This window comes from Primulina tabacum, chromosome 5, assembly GCF_025594145.1.
Source record: "Primulina tabacum isolate GXHZ01 chromosome 5, ASM2559414v2, whole genome shotgun sequence".
In the NCBI taxonomy this organism is placed as follows: Eukaryota; Viridiplantae; Streptophyta; class Magnoliopsida; order Lamiales; family Gesneriaceae; genus Primulina; species Primulina tabacum.
This window is the reverse complement of record NC_134554.1, coordinates 19,174,627-19,199,612: the sequence shown is the minus strand read 5'-3', so window position 1 is coordinate 19,199,612 and position 24,986 is coordinate 19,174,627. Positions and strand designations below refer to the sequence as shown.

The window sequence follows — 24,986 nt, the reverse complement described above, 5'->3', positions numbered from 1 at the left end:
CTCGACCGAGCGCCACTCCACGCTCGCCCGACGCCGAGCGCCCACGCTCGCCCGGCGCGGAGCGCCCACGCTCACCCAACGCCGAGCGCCCACGCTCGCCCAACCACTCCACGCTCGCCTGACGCAGAGCACCCACGCTCGCCCGAGCGCCACTCCACGCTCACCCGATGCCGTGCGCCCACGCTCGCCCGAGCGCCACTCCACGCTCACCCGACGCCGAGCGCCCACGCTCGCCCAGCCCCACTCCACGCTCACCCGACGCCGAGCGCCCACGCTCGCCCAGCCCCACTCCACGCTCACCCGGCGCGCACGCAGACTCGCCCCTGCATGCTCGCCCAGCCCCAGCTCGCCCAGCGCCGCGCGCACGAGCGTGCACCACACTTGTGCTCGTCACCAGCTCATCCTTGCGGTTTTTTGAGTATTCTGTCACGTCTCCTCCGGGTCAGTTATCTCCTTTTGCTGTTTGATTATCCGTAACACTTATGTCTTCTTCCGGATCCGATTCCGAGTCTAGTTCCTCGAGTCGTTCCGAGAGGTTTAGCGAGTCTAGCAGGTCTAGCGAGTCTAGCCAGAGTAGGACTTCCCTAGTTGATCCTGACTTCACTCTTGATTCCCATGAGGAGGAAGTTGTCACCCACAATCGTCCGGGTAAGGAAATTCGTCACGTGACCCAACAAATGAACATATCTGAGGCAGATAATTTATGGTATGGTCATTTGTCATCCCACATCCCTCCTGGTAGCGAGTCAAAACTTAGGACTTTGTGGCACATTCCTCCCTCCCATCAGATCATCATTCCTACCGCTAAGGACCGAACCTACCTAGCCCCCAAGGTCTTCTACACCTTCTTTCAGCACCACCTTGATACCGGTCTTCGTTTTCCCTTATGTGATTTCTTCCAAGAATTGAGCAAGTACTATCAGGTGCATCTAGGTCTGCTCACTCCCAATGCTCTCCGCTTGATAAGCTGTTTTGTTGTGTTATTTCGGGCCCTAGACCTCCCTTTGAACTGCACCACTTTCTCATACTTCTTTGTTCTGTTCAGATCAAAAGAAGGACCTTTCTATGTGACTTTTCGGTCTAGCCATAAGCTTTTCGAGGGGGCTCCTAGTCATGTTAAGGACTGGAAAAAATACTTCTTCTTTATCCAGCCACCCAAAGAATTGACTTGTTATACCGATTGGAACCCCACTTTTTCCAAGCCTGAACTTTCTAAGGGTTATAAGAAGGATAAGGAGTATCTGGAGATAATGAGTGTTCTAGGAGATCGATGCTTTAGCATTCCCCAACTTCTATCAGAAGATCTCTTGTGTCATGCTGGGTTAAGTCCCGCGAAAATTAAACTGAAGGAGGACGCCAGTAGATACTCTTCTCTCTTTACTCTTTCTATTTCTCTTTTGCTTATTGTGTTTTTTGACGATATTCTCATTCGGTTCACTGTTTTTATTTGCAGGTGCTAGAATCATGAATGCCGCACTGCAACGTTAGATTGCGAAAAAGAAAATTGGGAGTTCATCCTCTGCCCCACAGAAATCAGTCGTTCCAGCAGTCACGACGGGCACAAATGGAGATTGCAATGCTGCTGAAAAGAAGAAAACAGGTTCTTGCTCCACTACTGCGAAGAGGCCTGCTAGCTCCCCTACTGCTGCAAAGAAGAAGGCAGGCCCATCCTCCTCCGCCCCAAAGCGAGCCTCCTCTCCACCTCCTCCGCCTGGTAAGAAGAAGGCATCCATTGATCCTAGCCCGTCAGTCCCGCATTCTGGTAAGCGCAAGATTTCTGAGATCTCAGTCTTGTCGGTCTCTTCTCCAGAAGGGTCAGGGTCGGATGAGGGGCCTCCCCCTGAATCGGGGGTACATCCTCTATACACATCGGATACGGCCATCGTGGGGCGGGGTCCTACTCAGCTGGCTCAGAAGATAATGTATCAGCTTCCTTCCTACGCGGATGCAGCGTTCATGAATTCACTGGGGTGGTCAGACCTCACTCGCCGGACATGCAGCAGCATCACAGAGGTATATTTCTCCTTCTTGTCTCTAGATTGATGTCCAATACATGTATGATTTTCTTGTCATCCTTTCACTCTTGTCTACTTATCCAGGGCATGATGTACATAGGGGAGTTGGTGGAGCGTGCCAACGCCACTCGATCTACTGCCTGCCAAGACTTGCGCGAGGGCATGGCTCTTCGTGAACAGCTCCAGGCTACTATCGATGAGATGAAAGCGACACATGCTAAGGAGCTTTCGGAGTCCCAAGCTCGAGGTGACAAGCTTCTGAGGGAAAAACAAGAGCTTCTGAAAGAGAAACACGAGCTTCAGCGACTGACAGAGGACAGTGTGAGGGAGAACCAAAGGCTGAAGGAAGAGTTAAAGACTGCTCAAGCTGAGGCAGCACAAATCCATAGGGACCTCAAGGACGCCAAGGCGCAACACGCTTCCTAAGCCTCTTCATTCAAGGAAGAATTCCTCAAGTCTGAGGAGTTCAACGATATCTGCGCTCCTAAAGCTTATCATTTCCTGGAGGTGGGTTCAAGGGTGCGGTCGGCCTCTTCAAGGCTCAGGGCTATCCTCCGCCAGGCGCCCCTACTGACTTCATCGACATTGAGGCTTTCGTAGCAAGTCTCCCCCCCCCGATTCTTAGACCGTTACTTTTGTTATTTTTTTTATTTCTGCAGACATTGTATGCCTTCGGGTCATATTCTGTTATTTTCTGCACTGGTTTACTTTCCATAGTACTATGCGACTTTTGCGATGTTTACATTTGGTTACTTTATTTTGCACGCTTTTGGCATGTACGAACTCGCTTTACGCAACATTGAGTATTCTGCATTTGAATTTATGGCTTCTTCGGAGTTTGTATATGATATTTTTAACATGCTAGGGCAAATCAAATCCCCACCCTCTAACTCCTCTGCTAGGTGATACCTTAACAGGAAAATAAAAACTCAACATCTCCACCCTCTAACTCCTCTGCTAGGTGATACCTTAGCAGGAAAATAAAAATTCCACATCTCCACCCTCTAACTCCTCTACTAGTTGATATCTTAGCAGGAAAATAAAAATTCCACACTCCCACCTTCTAACTCCTCTACTAGGTGATACCTTAGCAGGAAAATTTAATTTTTCACGCTGCTCCTCTACTAGGTGATGCCTTAGTAGGAAAATAAAAATTCCACACTCCAACCCTCTAACTCCTCTGCTAGGTGATACCTTAGCAGGAAAATTTAATTTTTCACGCTGCTCCTCTACTAGGCGATGTCTTAGTAGGAAAATAATTTTTTTTCTCTTCTTCCAAACTCTGCTCCTCTACTAGGCACAGCCTAAGTAGGAAAATAAAATTCTTCTCCACCCCAACTCTGATCCTCTACTAGGCACAGCCTAAGTAGGAAAATAAAATTTTTTTCCCGCCCCAACTCTGCTCCTCTACTAGGCGATGCCTTAGTAGGAAAATAAAATTTCTCCCCGCTCCAACTCTGCTCCTCTACTAGGCACAGCCTAAGTAGGAAAATAAAATTCTTCTCCACCTCAACTCTGCTCCTCTACTAGGCACAGCCTAAGTAGGAAAATAAAAATTTTTCCCGCCCCAACTCTGCTCCTCTACTAGGCGATGCCTTAGTAGGAAAATAAAATTTTTTCTCTTCTTCCAAACTCTGCTCCTCTACTAGGCGATGCCTTAGTAGGAAAATAAAATTTCTTCTTGCCCCAACTCTGCTCCTCTACTAGGCACAACCTAAGTGGGAAAATAAAATTCTTCTCCGCCCCAACTCTGCTCCTCTACTAGGCACAGCCTAAGTAGGAAAATAAAAATTTTTTCCCGCCCCAACTCTGCTCCTCTACTAGGCGATGCCTTAGTAGGAAAATAAAATTTTTTCTCTTCTTCCAAACTCTGCTCCTCTACTAGGCGATGCCTTAGTAGGAAAATAAAATTTCTCCTTGCCCCAACTCTGCTCCTCTACTAGGCACAACCTAAGTAGGAAAATAAATTTTTTTCTCTTTTTCCAAACTCTGCTCCTCTACTAGGGGATGCCTTAGTAGGAAAATAAAATTTTTTCTCTTCTTCCAAACTCTGCTCCTCTACTAGGCGATGCCTTAGTAGGAAAATAAAATTTCTCCTTGCCCCAACTCTGCTCCTCTACTAGGCACAACCTAAGTAGGAAAATAAATTTTTTCTCCTGCCCTCTGCTCCTCTACTAGGCGATACCTTAGTAGGAAAATAAAATTTCTCCTTGCCTCAACTCTGCTCCTCTACTAGGCACAACCTAAGTAGGAAAATATTTTTTTTCTCTTTTTCCAAACTCTGCTCCTCTACTAGGCGATGCCTTAGTAGAAAATAAAATTTCTCCTTGCCCCAACTCTGCTCCTCTACTAGGCACAACCTAAATAGAAAAATAAATTTTTTTCTCTTTTTACAATACAACAACATTCAGGAATTAAAAAGAAGAACAGAATTTTATTGAATTTCAAATGATTACATAGGAAAATTCGAAATGAAATACATCAGCAATCAAATCAAGGATAATATTTTCTAAGATGATAAGCGTTGCAGGGCCTCTTCAATGCCTTGCCTTGCGCATTCTCCAAATAATAGGCTCCAGAGCTCAGCCTTTCAATAACTTTGAAGGGACCCTCCCACTTTGGGTCCAATTTTCCTCTCTGCTCTTCTTGCACCTTCCTCAGGACCAAGTCACCTACCTGGAAGTTCCTCTGAATGACTCTCCGATTATAAGACTTGTGCAATACGGTTTTTATAAGCTTCCATGTGAATGCTGGCAGACTCTCTCTTTTCTTCCAAAAGATCAAGGTCAGTAGCGCGTCTCGCATCATTGTCTTCGTCATAAAACACTACCCTTGCCGATTCCAAACCAATCTCAGCCGGGAGCACTGCCTCATTACCTTAGACCAAACTGAAAGGAGTTTATTTGGTTCCTTCCCTCAGAGTGATTCGGTATGCCCATAAGACACTTGGTAGCTCATCCACCCAATTGCCCTTAGCTTTGCCAAGTCGAACCTTTAGACCCTGCACCAGTGTCCGATTAGTCACATCTACCTGACCATTACTTTGTGGGTAAGCTACAGAGGTCAAGACTTGTTGGATATTCATCTCTTTACACAAAGCTTGGATCTTGGCCCCTTGGAACTGTCTCCCATTATCGGATATCAGTTTCCTAGGTACTCCGTATCTGCATACTATACTCTTCCACAAGAACTTCAGGACGTCATTCTCAGTGATTCTGGCTAGAGGCTCTGCTTCCACCTATTTTGAAAAATAGTCAACTGCTACCAATATGAACTTCTTTTGAGCAGGAGCTATAGGAAAAGGCCCCACAATATCTATTCTCCACTGGTCAAAAGGACAGGCGGCCGTGACAGCTTTCATTGCCGCGGCCGGTCGGTGATGTAACCGGGCATGGCGTTGACAACTATCACAAGACATCACTAACTCTTGAGCATCACGCAACACGGAGGGCCAAGAATAACCGGCGAGCAGCACCTTCCATGCCAACGCATAAGCCCCTAAATGATTTCCACAACATCCCTCGTGAACTTCTCGGAGCACATAATCAGCCTTTTGATAACTCAAGCACCGAAGAAGCGGCCTTGCAAAAGACGTTCTATGTAAAACTTCTCCGATCATCACATAACGCGAACACTGGGTCTTCAACTTACGAGCTTCGCGATGGTTATTAGGAAGCTTTCCCTCTTTCAAGTAATCAACTATGCCAGTCCTCCAATCCTCCTCCTCCTGTTCAACTGCGGGTGAACTCGTGTGAGGTGTGAGTTCAACTTGAAATACCACATCTCTAGTCTTCCAACTTCCCATTGTTCCAGCCATTTTGGCTAGAGTGTCTGCCTTTTCATTTTCTTTCCGGGGAATCTGTTCAAATGTAATCTCTGCGAATTTCTCTCTGACTCTGTCCACTTCTCGAGCATACTCAATAAGCTTCTCATCTTTCACATCATACATCACCTTCATCTGGTGTGCTACCAACTGTGAGTCAGAAAAAATAAGTACCCGGGTAGCTCCCACATTTCTGGCTGCTCGCAGTCCTGCCAACACAGCCTCATACTCTGCCTCATTGTTGGATGCTCGAAAATCCAATCTCACAGCCAACTTCACTTCCTCTCCAGCCGGTGAAATCAATACTACTCCCACCCCACTTCCATCCTTCGACGAGAAACCATCCACATACACCTTCCAAGGGTCTTCATTCTTCTGATGCACGGTCTCAGCCAGAAAATCGGCTAAGGCTTGTGCTTTGATAGCTATTCTAGGCTCATATTGGATGTCATACTCTCCCAGCTCAGTAGTCCATTTTACCAAACGGCCAGACATATCGGAATGAGTGAGGATTCTGCCCAATGGACTGTTAGTTAGCATCACAATTGGATGAGATAGGAAGTAGGGCCTCAAGCGTCTCGCTGTCATCACCAAAGCCAAAGCCAATTTTTCCAACCCTGAATACCTGATTTCTGCCCCTTTGAGTGCATGCGAAACGTAGTAAATCGGCTGCTGAACTGATCCTTCTGACTTGACTAGGACCGAACTCACAGCTCCTTCAGTGGCAGATAAATATACCCACAAAGGCTCACCTGCTGCCGGTTTGGCCAGGACAAGAAGCTCAGCAAGATACTCCTTCAACTCGGTGAAAGCCTTCTCGCAATCCGGACCCCATTCAAATTTTTTCGCCTTGCGCAAGGTCCGGAAGAATGGTAAGCTTCTGTAGGCGGACCTCGAGATAAAAAGTGCTAGAGCAGCAATCCTCCCTGTCAACTGTTGAACATCTTTGGGTCCCTGAGGAGAGACCATATCTTGGATAGCTTGGACTTTCTCGAGGTTGGCCTCGATCCCTCTTTCTGTCACCATATAACCCAAAAACTTTCCACTCCTCACCCCGAAGATACACTTCTGAGGATTCAACTTCAGCCCGTAGGATTTGAGGGTCGCAAAGGTTTCCACCAAATCAGGTACAAGCTGGGATGAGTCTTTTGATTTTACCATGATGTCGTCCACATACACTTCGACATTCCTTCCCATCTGCTCAGAAAATACCCTATCCATCAGTCTCTGATACGTGGCTCCGGCATTTTTGAGTCCGAAGGGCATGACCACGTAGCAGAAAGTTCCTTCAGAGGTAATGAAACTCACTTTATTTTGGTCCTCCACGGCCAAAGGGATTTGGTGGTATCCCTGATAAGCATCCAATATACACAAATATTGATGTCCCGCTGTGGAGTCCACCAACTGATCTATCCGAGGCAGAGGATAACAATCTTTAGGGCATGCCTTATTGAGGTCTCTGAAATCCACACGCATCCTCCATTTCCCTGAACTTTTCGGAACAAGAACGACATTCGAGAGCCAAGTAGGAAACTGCACCTCTCGAATGTGCCCAGCATTGAGCAACTCCCTCACTTTTTTTTTTTATAACTATATCTTTCTCAGGCCCGAAATGTCTCTTCTTCTGCTTTACGGGACGAGAATTCGGTAAGATGTTCAATCGGTGCTCTGCTACATCTGGGCTCGTCCCTGTGAGCTCTTGGGCTGACCAAGCGAATCCGCTGAGATTAGCTTGTAAACAAATAATGAGTTCCTCCCTGACTTTTGGGTCAAGGTCAGGGACTATTCTGAGGGTCTTCTCATCGGGTCCCAATGTCACAATCTCCGACTTTTCATCCATCACCTCATGAACCTCCCTCACTACCACGGGCAACCCGCTTCGCCCCCTTCTAATCATATTGACCTCCACACGAGCACTTTTCCCCTCTTCTTTCACTATTCCTTCATAACATCGTCGTGCAACTTTCTGGTCTCCACATAAGACTCCCACCTCCTTTCCCACAGGAAATTTCAACTTCTGATGATACGTGGAAGCTACAACCTTGAAATCCTTTAAGGCTGGCCGCCCCAGGATTACATTATACGATGAGGGGGTATCCACCACGGTAAATGTTATCATCTTTGTTACCCGTTGAGAGTCACGTCCCAAAGATGGGGGAAGAGTAATCTGACCCAGCGGCGGAATGACATGGCCCGCAAACCCATATAGAGGAGTGGAGACTGGATCAAACTCGAATCCTTCCACCTTCATCTGATCCAACGTGCTCTTAAACAATATATTTACAGAGCTCTCATTATCAATGAAGATCCTTGCCACATCGTAGTTGGCAATGGTGGCCGTCACCACCAAGGCATCGTTGTGAGGAGCCACGATGCCTCGAAGGTCTTCCGGCCCGAAGCTGATGACAGGATCTTGTGGTAAGTCTGCACCCCTTGATATCTCAAAATTCTCCAACCTCCTTCCGTGCGCTTTCCGGGCTCGCCCAAAGTCTCCATCAGTAGCACCCCCCGAGATCATGTGAATCATTCCTCTCGTGGGGTGGTTATATTCATCTGCTCTCCTCCTTGGTTCGACAGGTTCCCGAGGAGCATCCTGACCCCGCCCTTCTCTTCTCGGCTCTCCGACCCTCTGGTTGATCCAAGGAGGACCTCGACCCCACCTAGGAGACGGGCGAGGTTTTGGTCGATCCCCGGATGAGTATCCCTCTCGTCTGTCCATCGGAGGCATCCTAACTCCGCCCTCCGCTCTCTGCGACTTCTCCCACCTTCCCTCTGGCTCCCTTACCTCCATCACTTTATCACGATTCCTATTGAGAGGAACATGTGACGAGAATTGTCCTCTACTTCTAGTTCTGTCCTGCTCTCTTTCCCCCGCACCCCTCTTTCTTCCCCCTTTCTCCACTCCATCAACTCTACTTCCTCCGGGCCGGTTCTCCATCCTTCTGTACCGTTAGGCATCCTCCAAGTTTACGTACTTCTCAGCTCGAGCTAACAGATCATCGTAGCTCGACGGAGGCTTCTTGACCAGCGACTTAAAAAACTCCCCTCCTCTCAGGCCTTGGGTGAAAGCACTTATCATGATGTCCGGGGTAGCTGCTGATATCTCCAGCGCTGCATTGTTAAAACGCTGGACAAATTCTCGCAAAGTCTCGGACTCTTGCTGTTTCATCACGAACAGGCTCAAATAATTTTTCTGATGTCTCTTGCTACTGGCGAACCAGTGCAAGAAAGCGACTGAAAAGTCCTCAAAAGAACATATGGAGTTAGGCTGCAAGGTGTTAAACCACTGCTGGGCTGACCTCACCAACGTGCCCAAGAACACCCGGCATTTCACTCCATCTGTATACTGATGCAACAAAGCCGCATTCTCAAATCTCCCCAAATGCTCTTCGGGGTCGGAATGTCCATCATATTCTCTAACATTCGGTTGTCGGAAACTCGGGGGAAGTCCTTCTTCCAGAATGGCAAGCGAAAAAGGACTTCCTTTCTTGGGGGTCGGCGCTCTGCTTCCCATCTGTTGTCTCAACATCCGTATTTCCTTCCACATATCTCCAATCTCTGCATTTTCTTCGCTTGGGAGGGGCTGGGTCTCTTCAATTCTGCTCTGCTGGCCCTCAACATTTTCCTCTCGCTCCTGGCGAGTGGCCTGCTCTTCAATGAACAGATATTCTTGGTTCCTCTTCATAGCCTCATCCACTATCCGAGTGATAAATTGACCCAACTGCTCCAGGGTCAAGTTCCCCACATTTTCATTAGGACGGGGTTGCTCGACCCTGGTCTCTTGACGAGGTTGTTCAGTTCTTGTCTCCTGATGGGGTTGTTCCTGCCTCGCCTCAGCATGAGACTGTTCGGGTCCCCTCTGAGGACGCGATGACGCTGAGTTAACTCTTCTACTCCCTCTCCTCCCTACCATCTCTACGTCTCAACTCAAATATTCCCACAGACGGCGCCAAGTGATACTCACGGGAAATTTAGGGTCCGGTTCCAGCAAGTGTCACTAGTCCAGACGCAGGTTTTGAAATTACCCTGAGCCTGAAATCACAAATAAGGTCGTTATGAGGGGCCCAGGAGGGTGTCCTGGCGTAGCCCCTTCGACGCTCAAGTCAGAGACTGAGGATATATGGGGGGAGCAGCTAAGGGTGCTGCTGAAAACAATATAGTGAATAATCTAACTGAACACTCAAACCTGATATTTATAGGAGGATACAATGGGCCCTTGATGGGCTTGTCTTCTATTTGGGCTAGGGATGGGCCCATCCATGGGGTATCATCTAGATATCTAAAATACCTACCTTTGAGTACATGAGGGACGAGAGAATGCGGGTCATCAATGATCCTACATATTTGCTTTGCCAAGAGGGTTTTATCAAAAGATTCAAGTTTGCGGAATCCCATGCCTCCAATGCATTTCGGCTTACATAGATCCCTCCAATACTTCCAATGCATTTTATTTTCTCAACTGCCGATACCCCACAATTCGCACATTCTCATTCTATTGCATCAGATACAGAATTCAGAAACAAAACATAGCATACATAGGGATAGATTGTAACACAATCTTGATTAGAGTCTCTTTACCGCCAATGGAGTATGCTCTACTCCTCCACCATTCACTGCAACAAATTTGTCATTCAACAACACACATACAACAATGGTCAATGGTTTTTTTGAAAACCGTTGTCGTATGGTATTTTTTAAAGCAAAAGACAACAGTTTTTAGAAAACCGCTGTCTTTTTGGGGGTCAAAGACAACGGTTTTCTAAAAACCATTGTCTTTGAGCGTTTTTTATGGTCAACGACAACGGTTCTATAAACTGTTGTCTATTAGCGTGGTTTTTTGGACAATCGACAATGGTTTTCTAAAAACCGTTGTCTTTGAGCGATTTTTTAGGGTCAACAACAACGGTTTTATAAACTATTGTTTATTAGCGTGTTTTTTTGGACAATCGACAACGGTTTTAGCGTGGGTTTCTTAAAACCGTCGCATTGCTTAAATTTAGAGACGGTTTTAAGCTAAACCGTCGCATATTTTAAACCATTGCATATTTTAAATTAGCGACGGTTTATCCAAAACTGTCGCTAAAAATTTTAAATTAGAGACGGTTTATTAATAACTGTCGCTAAAAGACGTTTTATAAACAGTCGCTATAAAACGTCGCTATTAGCGACAGTTATTCAAAAAACGTCGCAAATTCTCTATAAATACCATGGTTCCCACTCCATTTCTTCACACCACTTCACAACACTTAAAATTTTTCTCTTACACGATTTTAGTTTCGATTTAGGGTAAAAAAATTTCCTTCACTTTATTGTAAATTTTTAAGTGTTAGTTAAGATCATGAATGCTGTTAGATAAATTATATTATTAAAAGTAATTTTTTTATTTTACTAAAACAATTAGCGACGGACATCATCACAAACCGTCGCTAAATTAACGACGGACTTTATGGAAAATCCGCTGCTAAATTAGCGACAGTTAGCGACGGTTTCATTTTATTCGTCGCTAATTAGCGACGGTTAAATCTGTCGCTAATGTAAAAAATCCGTCGCAAATGTTAGCAACGACAACGGATAAAAACCGTTGTCGTTGAACGCACTTTCAACAACACCCTCAGTTACAACATTTTTTAAATGACATACGACAACGGATAAAATCCATTGTCGTTTTGCGTTTTTGTAGTAGTGCTTGCTTCTACCACCTTCTCTACCAGATATCTGAATTGGAGTTTCTTGTTACGCGCTGAGAAATTCGGGAGCCCTAGGTATCCGTATACCTCGTGTCCTTGTGCAATCAGAATAGATAATATTGACTTGATCTGCTTTACAATCCTTACCTCCATGTTAATGCTAAAGGAGAGGGAGGTCTTTCCAAAGTTAACAAGTTGTCCTGAAGCTCTTTCGCATAGAGAAAGGAAATTGTGAATTCCCAAACACCCTTCCACTGTTGCCTTGAAGAATATGATAATATTAACTACAAAAAAGAGATGAGATATTGAAGGACAAGATGGGGCAATACGCAAGCCTGAGAATGTCTTGGTAGCTTCGTGTTTGAGAAAGAGATAAGAGAGTCCCTCAGCACACATCATGAACAGATAAGGGGAAAGAGGGTCACCATGACGGAGGTCTCTCCCCATGATCAAGCTGCCGACTAGTTCACCGTTAAGAGAGAAAGAGTATTTTCCTTATCTCACACACAATAAGAGGGTCACCCTGATGAATGCCTCACACTTGTGCATTTATGTTACTCTATATGCATTATAATTTTTCATTTCTTTAGAACAAATCAGAATAAATTTCAATGAAGATTCAAGTATTGTCTGGTCATGTTACTCCCCAAATGCTTAAACTATATGCGGTATATACATTCGTCGAGTTTGCTTCCATTTGTATCTGCCCACAGTACTCTAGTACTTGTAAATTGAAATTTTTGTTAGATCAAGTGTCCAGCTACCCAACTTATGGTTTGAGCTTTATTGTCTCTGACGTAACAACGATCCTTATTTTAAAAATGTTTTACAGTTTTATCTAATTATGACATTTACTTTATCTGTATACTCATGCAAACAACATATATAAAGACATGATTGAATATATAATAGGTACCATGAGGTTTTGATCTTAACGTAAGACCATGAAACTTATTAGAAAGTGTACCATATATTCTAAACAGGTTCTTGAATCAGCCACCTAAAACAAGGATAAAGGTCGTTTGAGCTTGAGATTAGCATCTATGATATAAATGTCATGTTTCATTGGTAAGTGTATGAAAATGTTCATTCATGCATATGTGTGATCATTTGATGATTCACTGGACAACTCTCCCTCAGATTGTCCAAGTGGTTATTACTTATCGAGCGGAACAGTCCGCGGTTATGGTTGTATATCATTAGTCCATTGACCCAGGACAATGTAGAGGCTCTAAGTACTAGCATGTACTTTGATCTGTTAACCGACTCCATTAAGAATCATCGGGTGGCGAGGTTGGGTGTAATTTCGAAAAAGGTAAGAGAAAATGCATTGTACTCGGTGATTCACCAGTTTGCCTACGGGTAAATATATCATATGTGATCTTATGAGTTAATAGTGCAAGGAGTCTTTGGCCAGAGGAAGAAATGTATTTTAGGGAAAGGTGTTTTCCTAGTTACACGTACGATGTAACTATTAGTACTCAAAGATATATCATATCGTTATCGAATTCATGTGCAACTCTCGATATACCAATGATTGCATATTCGATTAGGACATATGAGTTGAAGGGACCGTACTGTACGATAAAAATAACTTAAGGTTCTTGCTGACAGTATCAATAATACCTAGAGGAACATGAGGCGATGCTACCAGACGTTCTTACTATGATTCGATGGGTGCAATCATAAATGAGTTCTGGCATTCTTGATCAAGGTGTTGATGAAAAGAATGAGGGTAAATAGGGTAAGCCCAAATAAGAATAAATGTTATTCTGAATCACATAGAAATATGAACTCACAACTAACTGTATCCCTGAATCATTGAAGGTCACACAAGTATCGAATTTTGTGTTCCTGTTGAGTAAGTCAAAGTTCAAGGAGTTGAATTTGACGACTGTAGTTTGATGGAGATCAAACAGATTGCTTATAAATGAGTTTATAAGTTGATTCCATTAGATGGAAAAATGGAAGCTAACTTAACTGATAATTGAGGAAGAATATTGGAACTGCATGTTCAGGTGAAGTAGTTCACAAAACTGACAGATATCAAATATGAACAGTGAGAATTTTGATTTTCCAAATTTTCAATTTTCATTGATATTGTCGAATCGTCGATCGGGATTATAATGAATTCACAATTATTTATTTAGTGAATTTTGAATTTATTATTTCAATAACAGTATTAGTAGTAATGACTACTAATATGTACAAAATTATCAAAAAATATTCCAGATGGGTCTGGAATTAATTAACTTATAAGTTAATTAGAAAAATTAAATAATAATTATTTAATTTTTAATTAATATGTATGTGCATATGATAAATGTACACGTGTAGATGTATAATATTATATATATACTTTATATGGAGATATAAATATGTGTATATATGTAAATATATAATGTATTATCAAAAATTGATAAATACATGATATAATACTAATATGAAAATTTTTTCAATGAAAATTAAGAATCTTAATGAGACTAAGATTAGGAATCCTAGCTAGTAGCATACAACATGTGTAATTTTTAAATAAATATTTTATCAAAGGTAGATACTTATCATAATTATAACACCTAAAATTACAGAAAACTTCGTTCTCTCCTCCAAAAAGTTTTATGCCATCAAAAAATATTTGAAGAAAAATTTCGGCCAAAACCGCTTCCGTCTTCCGCACGGCCGCTTGTTGCCACCGCACCGACTCCGAATTTCTTAAATTCAAGTGTCCTAGTCTCAATATTCAAATTGTTTGTGATTTCTATTGCAATCCAAACAAGGAAGATAGTTTCCCATCATGGACTTGATTTGACGATCAAAGCCGGAAGATTCGTTCGAAAGAATATACAAGAAGGGTCAACTCCGTTAATCCTGGATTAATTTGGTATCTATCGTATTTTACTCAAATGTAAAAATACTAAACATCATATGAATATTTAAATACATACGACACCCAAAGAAAGTTTCGAGCGTCGAAAATAAAATTTAAAACTTCTGATGCGTCCTTGGGTACGAAAAAACGGTGCCCCCAAAAATTGTCACGTCTTCTCAATGACGAAATATTCGGAACTGGAACCACGGGCTTACGATTCAATTTCGGTTCTTAAAACTAAAATAATGTAGAGTTGTTGCTAAAATTGTAAATTGATATTAAATTTTTAAGATCCTATAGTATTGTGAGTAAACATCCTAGGTAACGTTTTGACTCATAATATGAAAAGACAAGGATGTGCATGAACAATATAAAATTGATAGGTATAAGAATCGTTTATGTAATGTAATTATTACTATTATATGATGATTGGTGTGAGCTAATCATTGGTTGAACAATCTATATTTATTTAATTAACCATATCAAACAACACCTTGATAGATAAATTAAATCCAAAAAATGCTCTGTGGAATTTTTTTTTATCCAGTACTTGGATTTTTTTGTTTAGGCTTTTTTGGGTGCCTGAAAACACTAAATTTAACTAATATTGTTTATTTGATATCGATATTCTCTTACGTGGTTCGTATGACAAAAATAACTCTTATATTATACACATTAAATACACATAAACATAAATAAAGGAAAATGATAAATATTTTCCCTCTCATTTTAAAGTATTTAGAGTCATTTTGCTTTATTTTTCTTTTTTGATAGGATGAATTTTAATTTAAGTAATATAAGTTTAATTATCGCCACATGTGACACGTATGAGAGAATCAGTACTAAATAAATTATATTCGATGTATTTAATGGTTTCATGCAAAAACAAAAGAAAACCCAAAAAAAATTCAATTTATTTTATGAAAACTAAACTTTCACAAATTGTAAAAGTAAAACTCAAAACTAATAATTTACATGACTAAAATATAATTTTTCCCGAAATTATCAATAAACATACCCAAATTCATATAAAAACAGTTCGATTCCAATTCCACGTTTAATTAAAATTAAAATCATCAATCCCAGAACCTTAATCATCAGTTTTTAAACTATACATGGACCATGGTTAGGGCCGGACATTTTATGCGGCCAAGAAGGCCATCGTCTCGGGGTCGGTCCTTGTGAGGTCCAACACATCTATTTTGAGTTGATAACCTAATGAAATAATTTTTTTTTGCCCAATATTAAATAAAAAGAAGAGTAATTTGATTTTTTTGTTTATAATTGATCAAACTCAATATTTTCTTCAAATTCGGTTTGAACACTTTAAACAATATAAAAGACTTTGGGCCAGTTGTTGAGTTTGGAAAAGTTAACGAGCTAGTCTTTAACTAGTCTGATTAAATAATGTATAGAACTTCAACAATTTTTTAAGATGCTATAGTGTTTGACAAAACTGAATGATTTATTCTCAAATACTTATATTACCTATAACATTTTGTTAACTATCCTAGTAATAGTTGCATAAGCTGAAAGAAGCTTATTGAAGTTGAAGTTAATAAACACATATCTTCCATCAATAATGTCACAAAATAGACTAAATGAGCTCACTATGTTGTTATTTGACAAAGAAATGATCTGAAAATTGGATTATACAAATTTGATATATATTTTTGCCTCTAAAATAGCCAGACAATTATTATTTATATAATTATTTCAAATATTTATTGACTTGTTTTTTATGTAATATATTGTTTTTTGTGTATTTATTGTATTTATTATTTTCTAACTGAATTTTAGCATTATTTATAGCAATAATATAACCAATTTTTAAAATTTCGTTTCAGGTCCTAACGAACACAGATACGACTTCATATATGGTAAGAGCTGCATGATATATGTACACCGTAATAAACAATCCTTTATATGCTTTTTTACATACGATGATGAAAAGCTATGCTATAATACTATAATACTTTCATAGAACAAAGTCAAATTAAGATTACTTTTTTCAAAAAGTACTCTTTATTACTGAATTTATATAAAATTAAATTTTGATACACTATTTTAATTGGATAACAAGTCTTAGTATAATTATATTAGCAAAACTGTTTACAAAAGCATTTTGCATATTAATATAATTTATTCATCATAAAAAGTAGTAAGTAGGAATATATAATAGTGGGAGAAATTTGTAAAATAATTAAGGTAGGCTATTTTTCTAAGAAAATGACATTCTATTCAATTTATTCAGAAATTGTGTGTAACCGGAAATGTCAATAGTAATATATATGGCAGCCTTGCTCCTCGTGAATTTTCTTTTGGCGTCACTTTTTCCACATAAACATTATGCATTCTTCGCAATTAGCCCACTTAATGATTCGCCATTTCGCCCTTGCCAATGTGTCTATTTATTTTTATTTTTTTATTACAATACATGCGGGGGATTCGAACTCGGGGAACCAGCTAATCTGGCAAGGGGTGAGACCACTTGGCTAACAAGTCCGGTTTTGTGTCTAATTTTTAAAACACTAGATTCTAAAATACCTTTTATTTTAAGCCTATTCGAAATCGCACATGTGTTAAATAAAATTTAATCAGTTGAGATTCAATTGTTTGATTTTTAGTAATATGTTTAAATATTTCGATTTTAGTCATATATATTTATTTTTTTAATGTTTTTTTAATCATCTACGTTATCAAATTTCAGTTTTAATCATATATATTTTTAATTTTTTTTTTAAAATTTTAGACTTTTTTCACTGGAGACCGTCAATTTTAACGTCATTTCGACATCTCATCAGCTTCATATTAATGTTATATTATTGTCACATCGAAAAAGTACTATTTTTTTTATTTTTGATTAAAATTAACATTTGATAATATGAAGTATAAAATCATACATAATCAAATATATATGTACAAAAATGAAATTTTCCCTTTTAGTTGAAGTATATTTTAATACATTTAATAAGTTTTCCGAAAAGAATGCAGCACACTTGGTGAAGTTGAAGATATTCCGATTTATAATTTTCGAGAAACAATGTGGTATATTTGGTGAAAATTTCTCGTTGGATACGAAAGATATAACTTAAAAACACTTGAATAATTTTAATTTTTTTTTACTAAAAAAAAAGAAGAAGTGATTTTGGTGTTTGGACAAATTTTGAAAAGGGTTTTGTTTTTATTTTTCAATGGAAGTAGAAAAAGAAAGATAGAGCTTCAAAAAATAATGTTTTTTAAAAACTCTTTTTTAATAACTAAACAATATACTTGTAAGAAAATCACTCTTAAACCTAATCATCAATTTGAATTATGACAAAATTTTATGTGAGACGGTAACACATGTCGTATTTTGTGAGACATATATCTTATTTGAGTCATCCATGAAAAAATATTATTTTTTATGCTAAAAATTTTACTTTTTATTGTCAATATCAGTAGGATTGATCCGTCTCACAGATAAAAATTCGTGAGACCGTCTCACAAGAGATTTACTATTTGATTATTGTTTAGTGCTGCACTTTACCATATTCCAATTCAAATTAAAGTTAAATTCATTAGACTAGCAAATTTTTAGTATATTGGTTAAACTTTTTTTATAATTTTTTTTTTTTAAAAAAAAGCATTTCACCTCCCAACTTCATATTTCATATTAATTTTTATATATTTTCTATTACAATTTCAATATAAAAAGTGGACAATTTTCATTTTATAACAATTTTTACGATTTTTGTTTTAATTTGTCTTTTTTTAAGTAAAATATATTTACGTCCAAAAAAGATATCGTCTCACCTAACCAGAATCCACAAGCGACGGTGGTAGATTTTCATTTACGATTTCGGGCTGCCAAAAAGGATATCGTCTCACCTAACCTGAAACCACAAGCGAGAGTGGTAGATTTGCATGATATTTATCCATCACTCTGTCCACACACGCATAAATATATTATATTAAATAATAATAATAATTGATTAATAGTGAATGTCCATCTGTCTTTTCGTCAACATCAAATGAAAACAGCTGATTAAATCTTTATTGGATTATTCCATAAAATTAAATACCTTTATTTTGCTCATCAGGAATGGATAAAATTAAAATTAATATATATATATATATATATATATATATATATATACATTTGCATAAAAGACATGGATATTCCACTAGACAATATTTGCAAAACAAAGTGAAAAAAATTTGGTTGGGATTTTATTGAACTTTCAAAAGTAGGCATGAAGTGACACACAAATGACAAAAATTTGTGTGAGACGATCTCACGGGTCGTATTTTGTGAGACGAATATCTTATTGAGTTATTCATGAAAAAGTGTTACTTTTTATGCTAAGAGTATAACTTTTTATTTGTGAATATTGGTGAAGTTGATCCGTCTAACAAATAAAGATCCATAAAACTATATCACAAGAGAACTACTCAACATAAATTTACTCAACTGGCAAGTAAAAATAATATACATAAATTTGAATATATAAAGAAACTTTTAAAAGCAAACGTGATGAGTATTATTATTCTTGTGGTCTGTAATAAAGATTGAATTTTTCATTTTCCGCACGTGGCTTTATCAGTAATCAATTTTGTTTCCAACAGCCACAGCATTTATACACTTGTCTATATTGGTTTGATCACACCTACTTACATCAATTCTGGTTTGTTCTTTTAAGTTCCTTTGGTTATTTGGGCAAAAAGAAAAAAATCTACTTATTTCTATTTATTGGTTCAACCACTGGATTCATATTCTTTGTATAATCGGCCGTAAGCAACTGAGCTGCATCAGCCCGGAGTTGATAAATAAATAAATGTTCTTTTTTCCAGCTTTTTAGGTGAAGTTGGTTTGTTTCTTTCTGGCCCTTTTTTGATTTTTATTGCATACAGGTGTAGCTTTTGCGTCGTGGGTCATGACCAGCGGCGGCGTGGAGGAATATCTTCTTGTAAAGCGGCCGGGCGGAGGAAAAGTTAAGAGCTTTGCGAAGGAGTTTGGTGGGGAATCGAAGAGACTATGGAAACTCGCGGGGCCTGCGATTGTCACATATATATTTCAGTATTCACTGGGTGCATTGACTCAAACTTTTTCTGGTCAGTTGAATGAGCTGGATTTGGCTGCGGTTTCTGTGGAGAATTCCGTGATTGCTGGCCTTGCTTATGGGTTCATGGTATGATCTTTTTCTACCTTCATTTCCAAGTCTTTTTGTGGGGATTTGCGTCAAATAAGTTGTATGTTAATCAAGGCTCCTACCTCTTTTGTGGTGTGTTTTGCCTGTGAGACTCATATTTGTTTGAAAGATGATATAATATGTGGGCTATTTATTTGGTGCATACATGTGGTGATTGTGGTGGCTATTATCTGAAAACATAATGGATTAGGGAGATTTCACATTAAATTTTGTTCTTCGTTGAAGAGGATACAACACACGGATCTAACAGCCACGTGGCTTGTTTGCTTATTTATACATTTTGTTGCATAATATATCGAATGGTAAATGTTTTGATCAATAAAACCAGCGCAATATAGTGAAGAGAATACAATAGAGAAACGCTATAACTGAAGTAAACCAAACCGAGGGTTGCACGAAGTACGGTGTCCTTAAAACAGATTCGTCCCTTCTTGTATGTGCTTCGAGGATCAGTCTTGGACGTCCGTTTCTCAAGATACAATGGAACAACCGGCAGTGAATTGGCACAAGATACTCCTACGACGAACTGAAAACGTACATTTACTTTATCACCGAGATTTTAACGGAGGTCAAATGAAAGATAACAATATGAAATGAGAGATAGTGCTTGAAAGAGATTAGATTTTCATATATTTGAAATGATAAAATGAACTCACTATTTATAACCCCCAGAATGCATACAAAGACTCATGCAAGATTAATTAACTCTCATTAACTCAAGAATACGAAGAACCAAAACTTTTCAACTAATGTGGACATAATTTTTATTCAAACTTTAGATTTGATTAAAGTTCCAACACATTTATCAAGCAAACACAAACAAGTTAGTTCCCTGTCGTCTACTAGTTGAATCTTAGTTAAAGGAAGTGGCAGGTTTATACACTTAGATTAGATTGGATAAGTATGGGTTAGTGTATTTTGGGTGGTTAAAATATATCTTTATCTTAAAAAAATACCAATGAAAACTGAAGATCTTTCACTTAAGGGGTTGTCCACTTTAGTCAGACCTTGAAGTGTTGGACATGTAACATTTCTCTTTTATTTATATCTTGCACCAAGATTCTAGTTCATTTGTAGCAAAATGTATTCAATTGGTGATTAAAATTTGCAGCTTGGAATGGGAAGTGCATTGGAAACATTATGTGGGCAAGCATATGGTGCGGGGCAGATCGGAATGTTGGGCGTATACATGCAAAGATCATGGGTGATTTTGATAACTACATCTTTTGTATTGCTTCCCATCTACCTCTTTGCTCCCCCAATCCTCACTCTCTTCGGAGAATCTCCTGAAATTTCTAGAGCTGCAGGTCCCTATTTCATCTTCTTTCTTGTTGATTCTTCTCACGTGGTCATTTTTTTTATCCTTAAGCCTGATATTTGTGTTGCAGGTAAATTTGCCATCTGGATGATACCACAAATATTTGCATATGCTGTGAATTTCCCGATACAGAAATTCTTGCAATCACAAGGGAAGCTGATGGCAATGGCATGGATTTCCGCTCTAGTTTTGGTTCTGCATACTTTCTTCAGCTGGCTTCTGATCTTGAAGCTCGGATGGGGGTTAATTGGAGCAGCAGTTACTCTAAATGCATCATGGTGGATCATTTGTATTTTGCAGTTGGTTTACATTTTCGCAACCAAGTGTGATGGTGCATGGACAGGATTTTCATGGTTGGCATTCCATGATTTGTACGGCTTTGTTAAGCTTTCCTTTGCCTCTGCTGTAATGTTGTGGTGAGAGATCACTAATCAGTAGCTGATTTTTTTTCCATGGAAAGTTTGTTGAATTCTTGATTCTTCTTCCTTAATTTGATTCGATATTGCAGCTTGGAGTTTTGGTATCTGATGATATTAGTGGTAATAGTAGGCCGCCTGGACAACCCTGTGATACCCGTTGATGCTGTTTCTATTTGGTATTCTCCGAGTTTATTTTTAATTTATTATTTTCTTTTCGTGTTTGATCTAAGGATAACAAATAATCCTTGATACGATCACCTATGTTGCCCAGGTTCACTCAAATTAAAACATTTTTTGTAGCATGAACATTCAAGGATGGAATGCGATGATAGCAATCGGATTTAACGCTGCAATAAGGTAATATTTAACCATCATCTGTGTATACATTACGTATGATTTGGCATACACATGCAGATATATAAGCTAAAAGAACCGCAACCGTTTTGTCTATCCAGTGTAAGAGTATCAAATGAGCTTGGAGCTGGCAATGCTAAAGCCGCAAAATTTTCTGTGGTTGTGGTTTCAACCATGACTATGTTGATTGCAATAGTTTGTACTGCAATCGTTTTTGCGACTCGAGATTATTACCCATACCTTTTCACCAGTAGTGATGCTGTAGCTAAGGAGACTACGAGATTGTCAACTTTGCTTGCAGTTACGGTTCTAATAAGCGGCCTTCAACCTGTTTTATCCGGTAATGACGCAACATCACATTCGAGATTTTAAATCTGTGTGTTAATGTTTAAGCTCACAAACTCGCTTACTGGTTGGGCTTATTTGACTACGTGATAAGTTTCTTTTTCTTTTTTTGAAATTATTCTTAATAAGTTTCTGATGCAAAACGACGGTTGAAAATATGATGTCTAATTGCATACATCTTTGAGATTTAAAGCTCGATAGGTTTGTGAACCGTATCAGAGAATCTATCAACTGCAGTCTGAAATTTAACTACAACTGAAATATGTGTTACCGATGGTGACCATGAGCTCTTTAACCATAGCTTACATCAGAATTATGTCGTATTAAGCTCACGGGGCGACATGTGAAGGGAGAGGAGGCCAGAGGGGACGGTCTCCCCTCCCCTCGTAGATTTTCTAATCCAGACACAAAGATATGATTCCGTCACACTAACTGAAGATCGTGTTGTCTGCCTAAATATAAGTTATGGCTCCATTATTGGGGCGGCCAGCCAGCGACTATTTGTTGAGTTGCTCACTGATTCTCAGGTTCAAACCTATTTTGATTAGGGGTCGCGGTTGGAGCTGGATGGCAGGCCATTGTTGCATACATCAACATCGGTTGCTATTACATCATAGGACTTCCCATTGGCATAGGCTTGGGCTTCCCACTTCACTTAGGCGCAATGGTAAAACCCAACAAACTTTCCTTGGTATTTTTAATGATTTATGTTCTGAAATACCAATGTTATCCATTCTAAAAGTTGCTCATTTTACATAATTCTTGAACTAAGATACTGGTTTTGAGTCACCCATAAGACATTTTCTTACATGTTTTGCAGGGAATCTGGGGTGGTTTGATTGTTGGAGTTTGTTTGCAGACGGCTATCTTAATAGGGATCGTTGCAAGTAGAAACTGGGAGAAAGAAGTATGAACTTTATCTTTCTTCTTTTCTATACATATATACATATATATAAATATATGTGTGTGTGTGTATATTGTATGTGGATCCATTAAAATGATGGTATTTTGTAAGTAAGACCTCGATCACCACAGTTCAAATTTTGATTCTTGCAGGCAAATGAAGCAGAAAGTCGTGTTAAGAGATGGGGTGGATCCATTGCGCATCATTGATCTTGGTTCGGATCAAGAAAATTTTACCTTGCTTACCTTATTTATGACTTTCCTCAATGTTCTTCCGATTTATCATATATACTGGTAAATCATTGCGTGCAACCTAAATAAATTTTAAAAAACAAATTTTTTTTAACAAATGTTTCATATTGTCAGTGTACTTGCTTACTTAAAACTACACAAATATTTAATCAAATATAGGATATAACTACGTTATATAAACAATAACTTGTGAAAATGCTTATTATCTCAATGATCTTTGCTTATATTTTTTAAAAAAATTATTGAAGTATGAGAAATTAATGGAATTTGTCTGTTCAGTTAAAAATGTATTCTTTGGCAAATCGAGCTGAGGTCTTCTTCTTTGTGATCTTATTATCTTATAGATGACTACCATATCTTGCCCAGACTGTCGCGAATGTATGATGCATTTTACTGTTCAACGTCGTAGATAAAATACCGAAAAACATTGTAAAATTCGTTCAATCCTATGTTTTACAAATGGGCTGTGTAGTAAAGTAACAATATACATGCCATCCGAGTTCTAGAAATAACCTACTATAATTTCCTTATTTTCGGCTAATGGCTACCAAGTACATAGCAATGATATACCGAGGGGCACCTGCTAAAGAAACTTGAAACCAAGAACTATTAACAATGGCTAGAGCAAATGTACCACCGATGTGGTCTTTTAAGCCTCCCAACGGTTCTCCAATCCGTAACCCATACTGGATTTGCAGCACCGGTGGCATAAAGTGTTGCTCAAATCATCTTTGGGGCTCAATGATTCATTTGGTCTTGGTCTGACCTGTTTTCTGGGTTGGAGTTGGATTGAATACAGGTTTTGAGCCACAATCTGGGGTCATTGCCAAGCGTAGATGGCACCCAATGCTCAAGACGACCCTTTGGGTCGAGCAGCTGGTGGCATGGCGTCTGTAAGGGGAGATTGCCAGTAGAACCAATTGGATATCATTTGAATCGCTTGAATAGCTGAGGCCCTTGATGCTCTGTGGCACTCGGCTTCCTTCAACCAAAAGTTTTGCTCATTGGACATGTTTATTTACCGCAGCAATAAAATGCTACTGGATACTAGGACACACAGTTCACCTTGGAGTACGCTTTATGCTGGGCTGGCCTGGAATTTCTCCATCTCGTTAAAAATATCAGAAGTTCGGATTCCCACTGTATTGCCTTGACCTATTCTGACCCTGCCCCGGGGCTGCTTAGACATGATAAATTCTATGGCTGGCAGGTCGGACCTCTCCACAAACCTTTTGATTAGATATGGAAAAGAGTATTTACGAGGAAAAATAAGGCGATATTAGTTCTTTTTATTAGTTCTGATAGACCAAAAAATGTACCACGTCAAGAAAATCTGCTATTAAACAAAAGTAGATATGATCAAGTGGTATGGATTGTATTCTTATGAGATGCATGCAGTCAAGTGGGCAAGCGCCGATAGCTTCTTGAATTTTGTCTCCGGGATCAGCCCATTGAGCCACAGCTCGAGCTCTTCCGTATACTGATTCAATAGCAAAAGTTTTAGCAGCAAATAAGGCACATTTCAAGCAAACCACGGACTTGACTTCATCAACAAAAACAGCCACTTTGGGAATTCACAAATCCAAATCAAATTTGAAAATCCCACTAAGTCACTTCTTACTCCACAAATACATAAGCCCATGGAACTTTTTAGCACATCATTAACAATATAATTGAAATGATTATGGCTCCAAATAATAAAATTTGAATGAGTTACACTAACTATACAAATTAAATACAAGTATCTTCCATGAATGATGTTACATATAATAATTTATTTTTCAACTGCAAGTATCTTCCATTGACCAT

At 39.3% G+C, this 24,986-nt stretch overlaps 2 protein-coding genes and 1 pseudogene across 3 annotated transcripts; 1 reads left to right on the top strand and 2 right to left on the bottom strand.

Annotated features, from left to right (window-relative positions):
• Positions 1-5,253: 5,253 nt before the first annotated feature.
• On the bottom strand, positions 5,254-7,104 carry LOC142544226 (uncharacterized). The gene has a single exon (XM_075651284.1). It carries the CDS (start codon positions 7,102-7,104, stop codon positions 5,254-5,256), a length of 1,851 nt encoding a protein of 616 aa, XP_075507399.1.
• Positions 7,105-19,067: 11,963 nt separating this feature from the next.
• Positions 19,068-23,267, top strand: LOC142547226 (protein DETOXIFICATION 33-like). Of its 2 annotated transcripts, none has more exons than XM_075655398.1 (10): positions 19,068-19,167; positions 19,288-19,565; positions 20,698-20,893; positions 20,975-21,320; positions 21,413-21,499; positions 21,624-21,680; positions 21,779-22,017; positions 22,571-22,689; positions 22,843-22,929; positions 23,079-23,267. In XM_075655398.1, the coding sequence occupies exons 2-10, from the start codon at positions 19,311-19,313 to the stop codon at positions 23,133-23,135; spliced, it is 1,443 nt and encodes a 480-aa protein (XP_075511513.1). In that variant the 5' UTR covers positions 19,068-19,167; positions 19,288-19,310; the 3' UTR covers positions 23,136-23,267. The 2 variants fall into 2 exon arrangements, with proteins under 2 accessions (XP_075511513.1, XP_075511514.1); XM_075655399.1 differs by having other exon boundaries at positions 19,082-19,195.
• A 142-nt stretch (positions 23,268-23,409) lies between these two features.
• On the bottom strand, positions 23,410-24,986 carry LOC142544225 (chaperone protein dnaJ C76, chloroplastic-like; annotated as a pseudogene).

Bases quoted from the DNA above. Each gene is read 5' to 3' on its own strand.
- LOC142544226 (XM_075651284.1), bottom strand. From the start codon at position 7,104: ATGCCCTTCGGACTCAAAAATGCCGGAGCCACGTATCAGAGACTGATG.
- LOC142547226 (XM_075655398.1), top strand. From the start codon at position 19,311: ATGACCAGCGGCGGCGTGGAGGAATATCTTCTTGTAAAGCGGCCGGGC. The intron at 19,566-20,697 runs GTATGATCTTTT...TAAAATTTGCAG, and splicing joins GCCTTGCTTATGGGTTCATG to CTTGGAATGGGAAGTGCATT. The intron at 20,894-20,974 runs GTCCCTATTTCA...TTTGTGTTGCAG, and splicing joins TGAAATTTCTAGAGCTGCAG to GTAAATTTGCCATCTGGATG.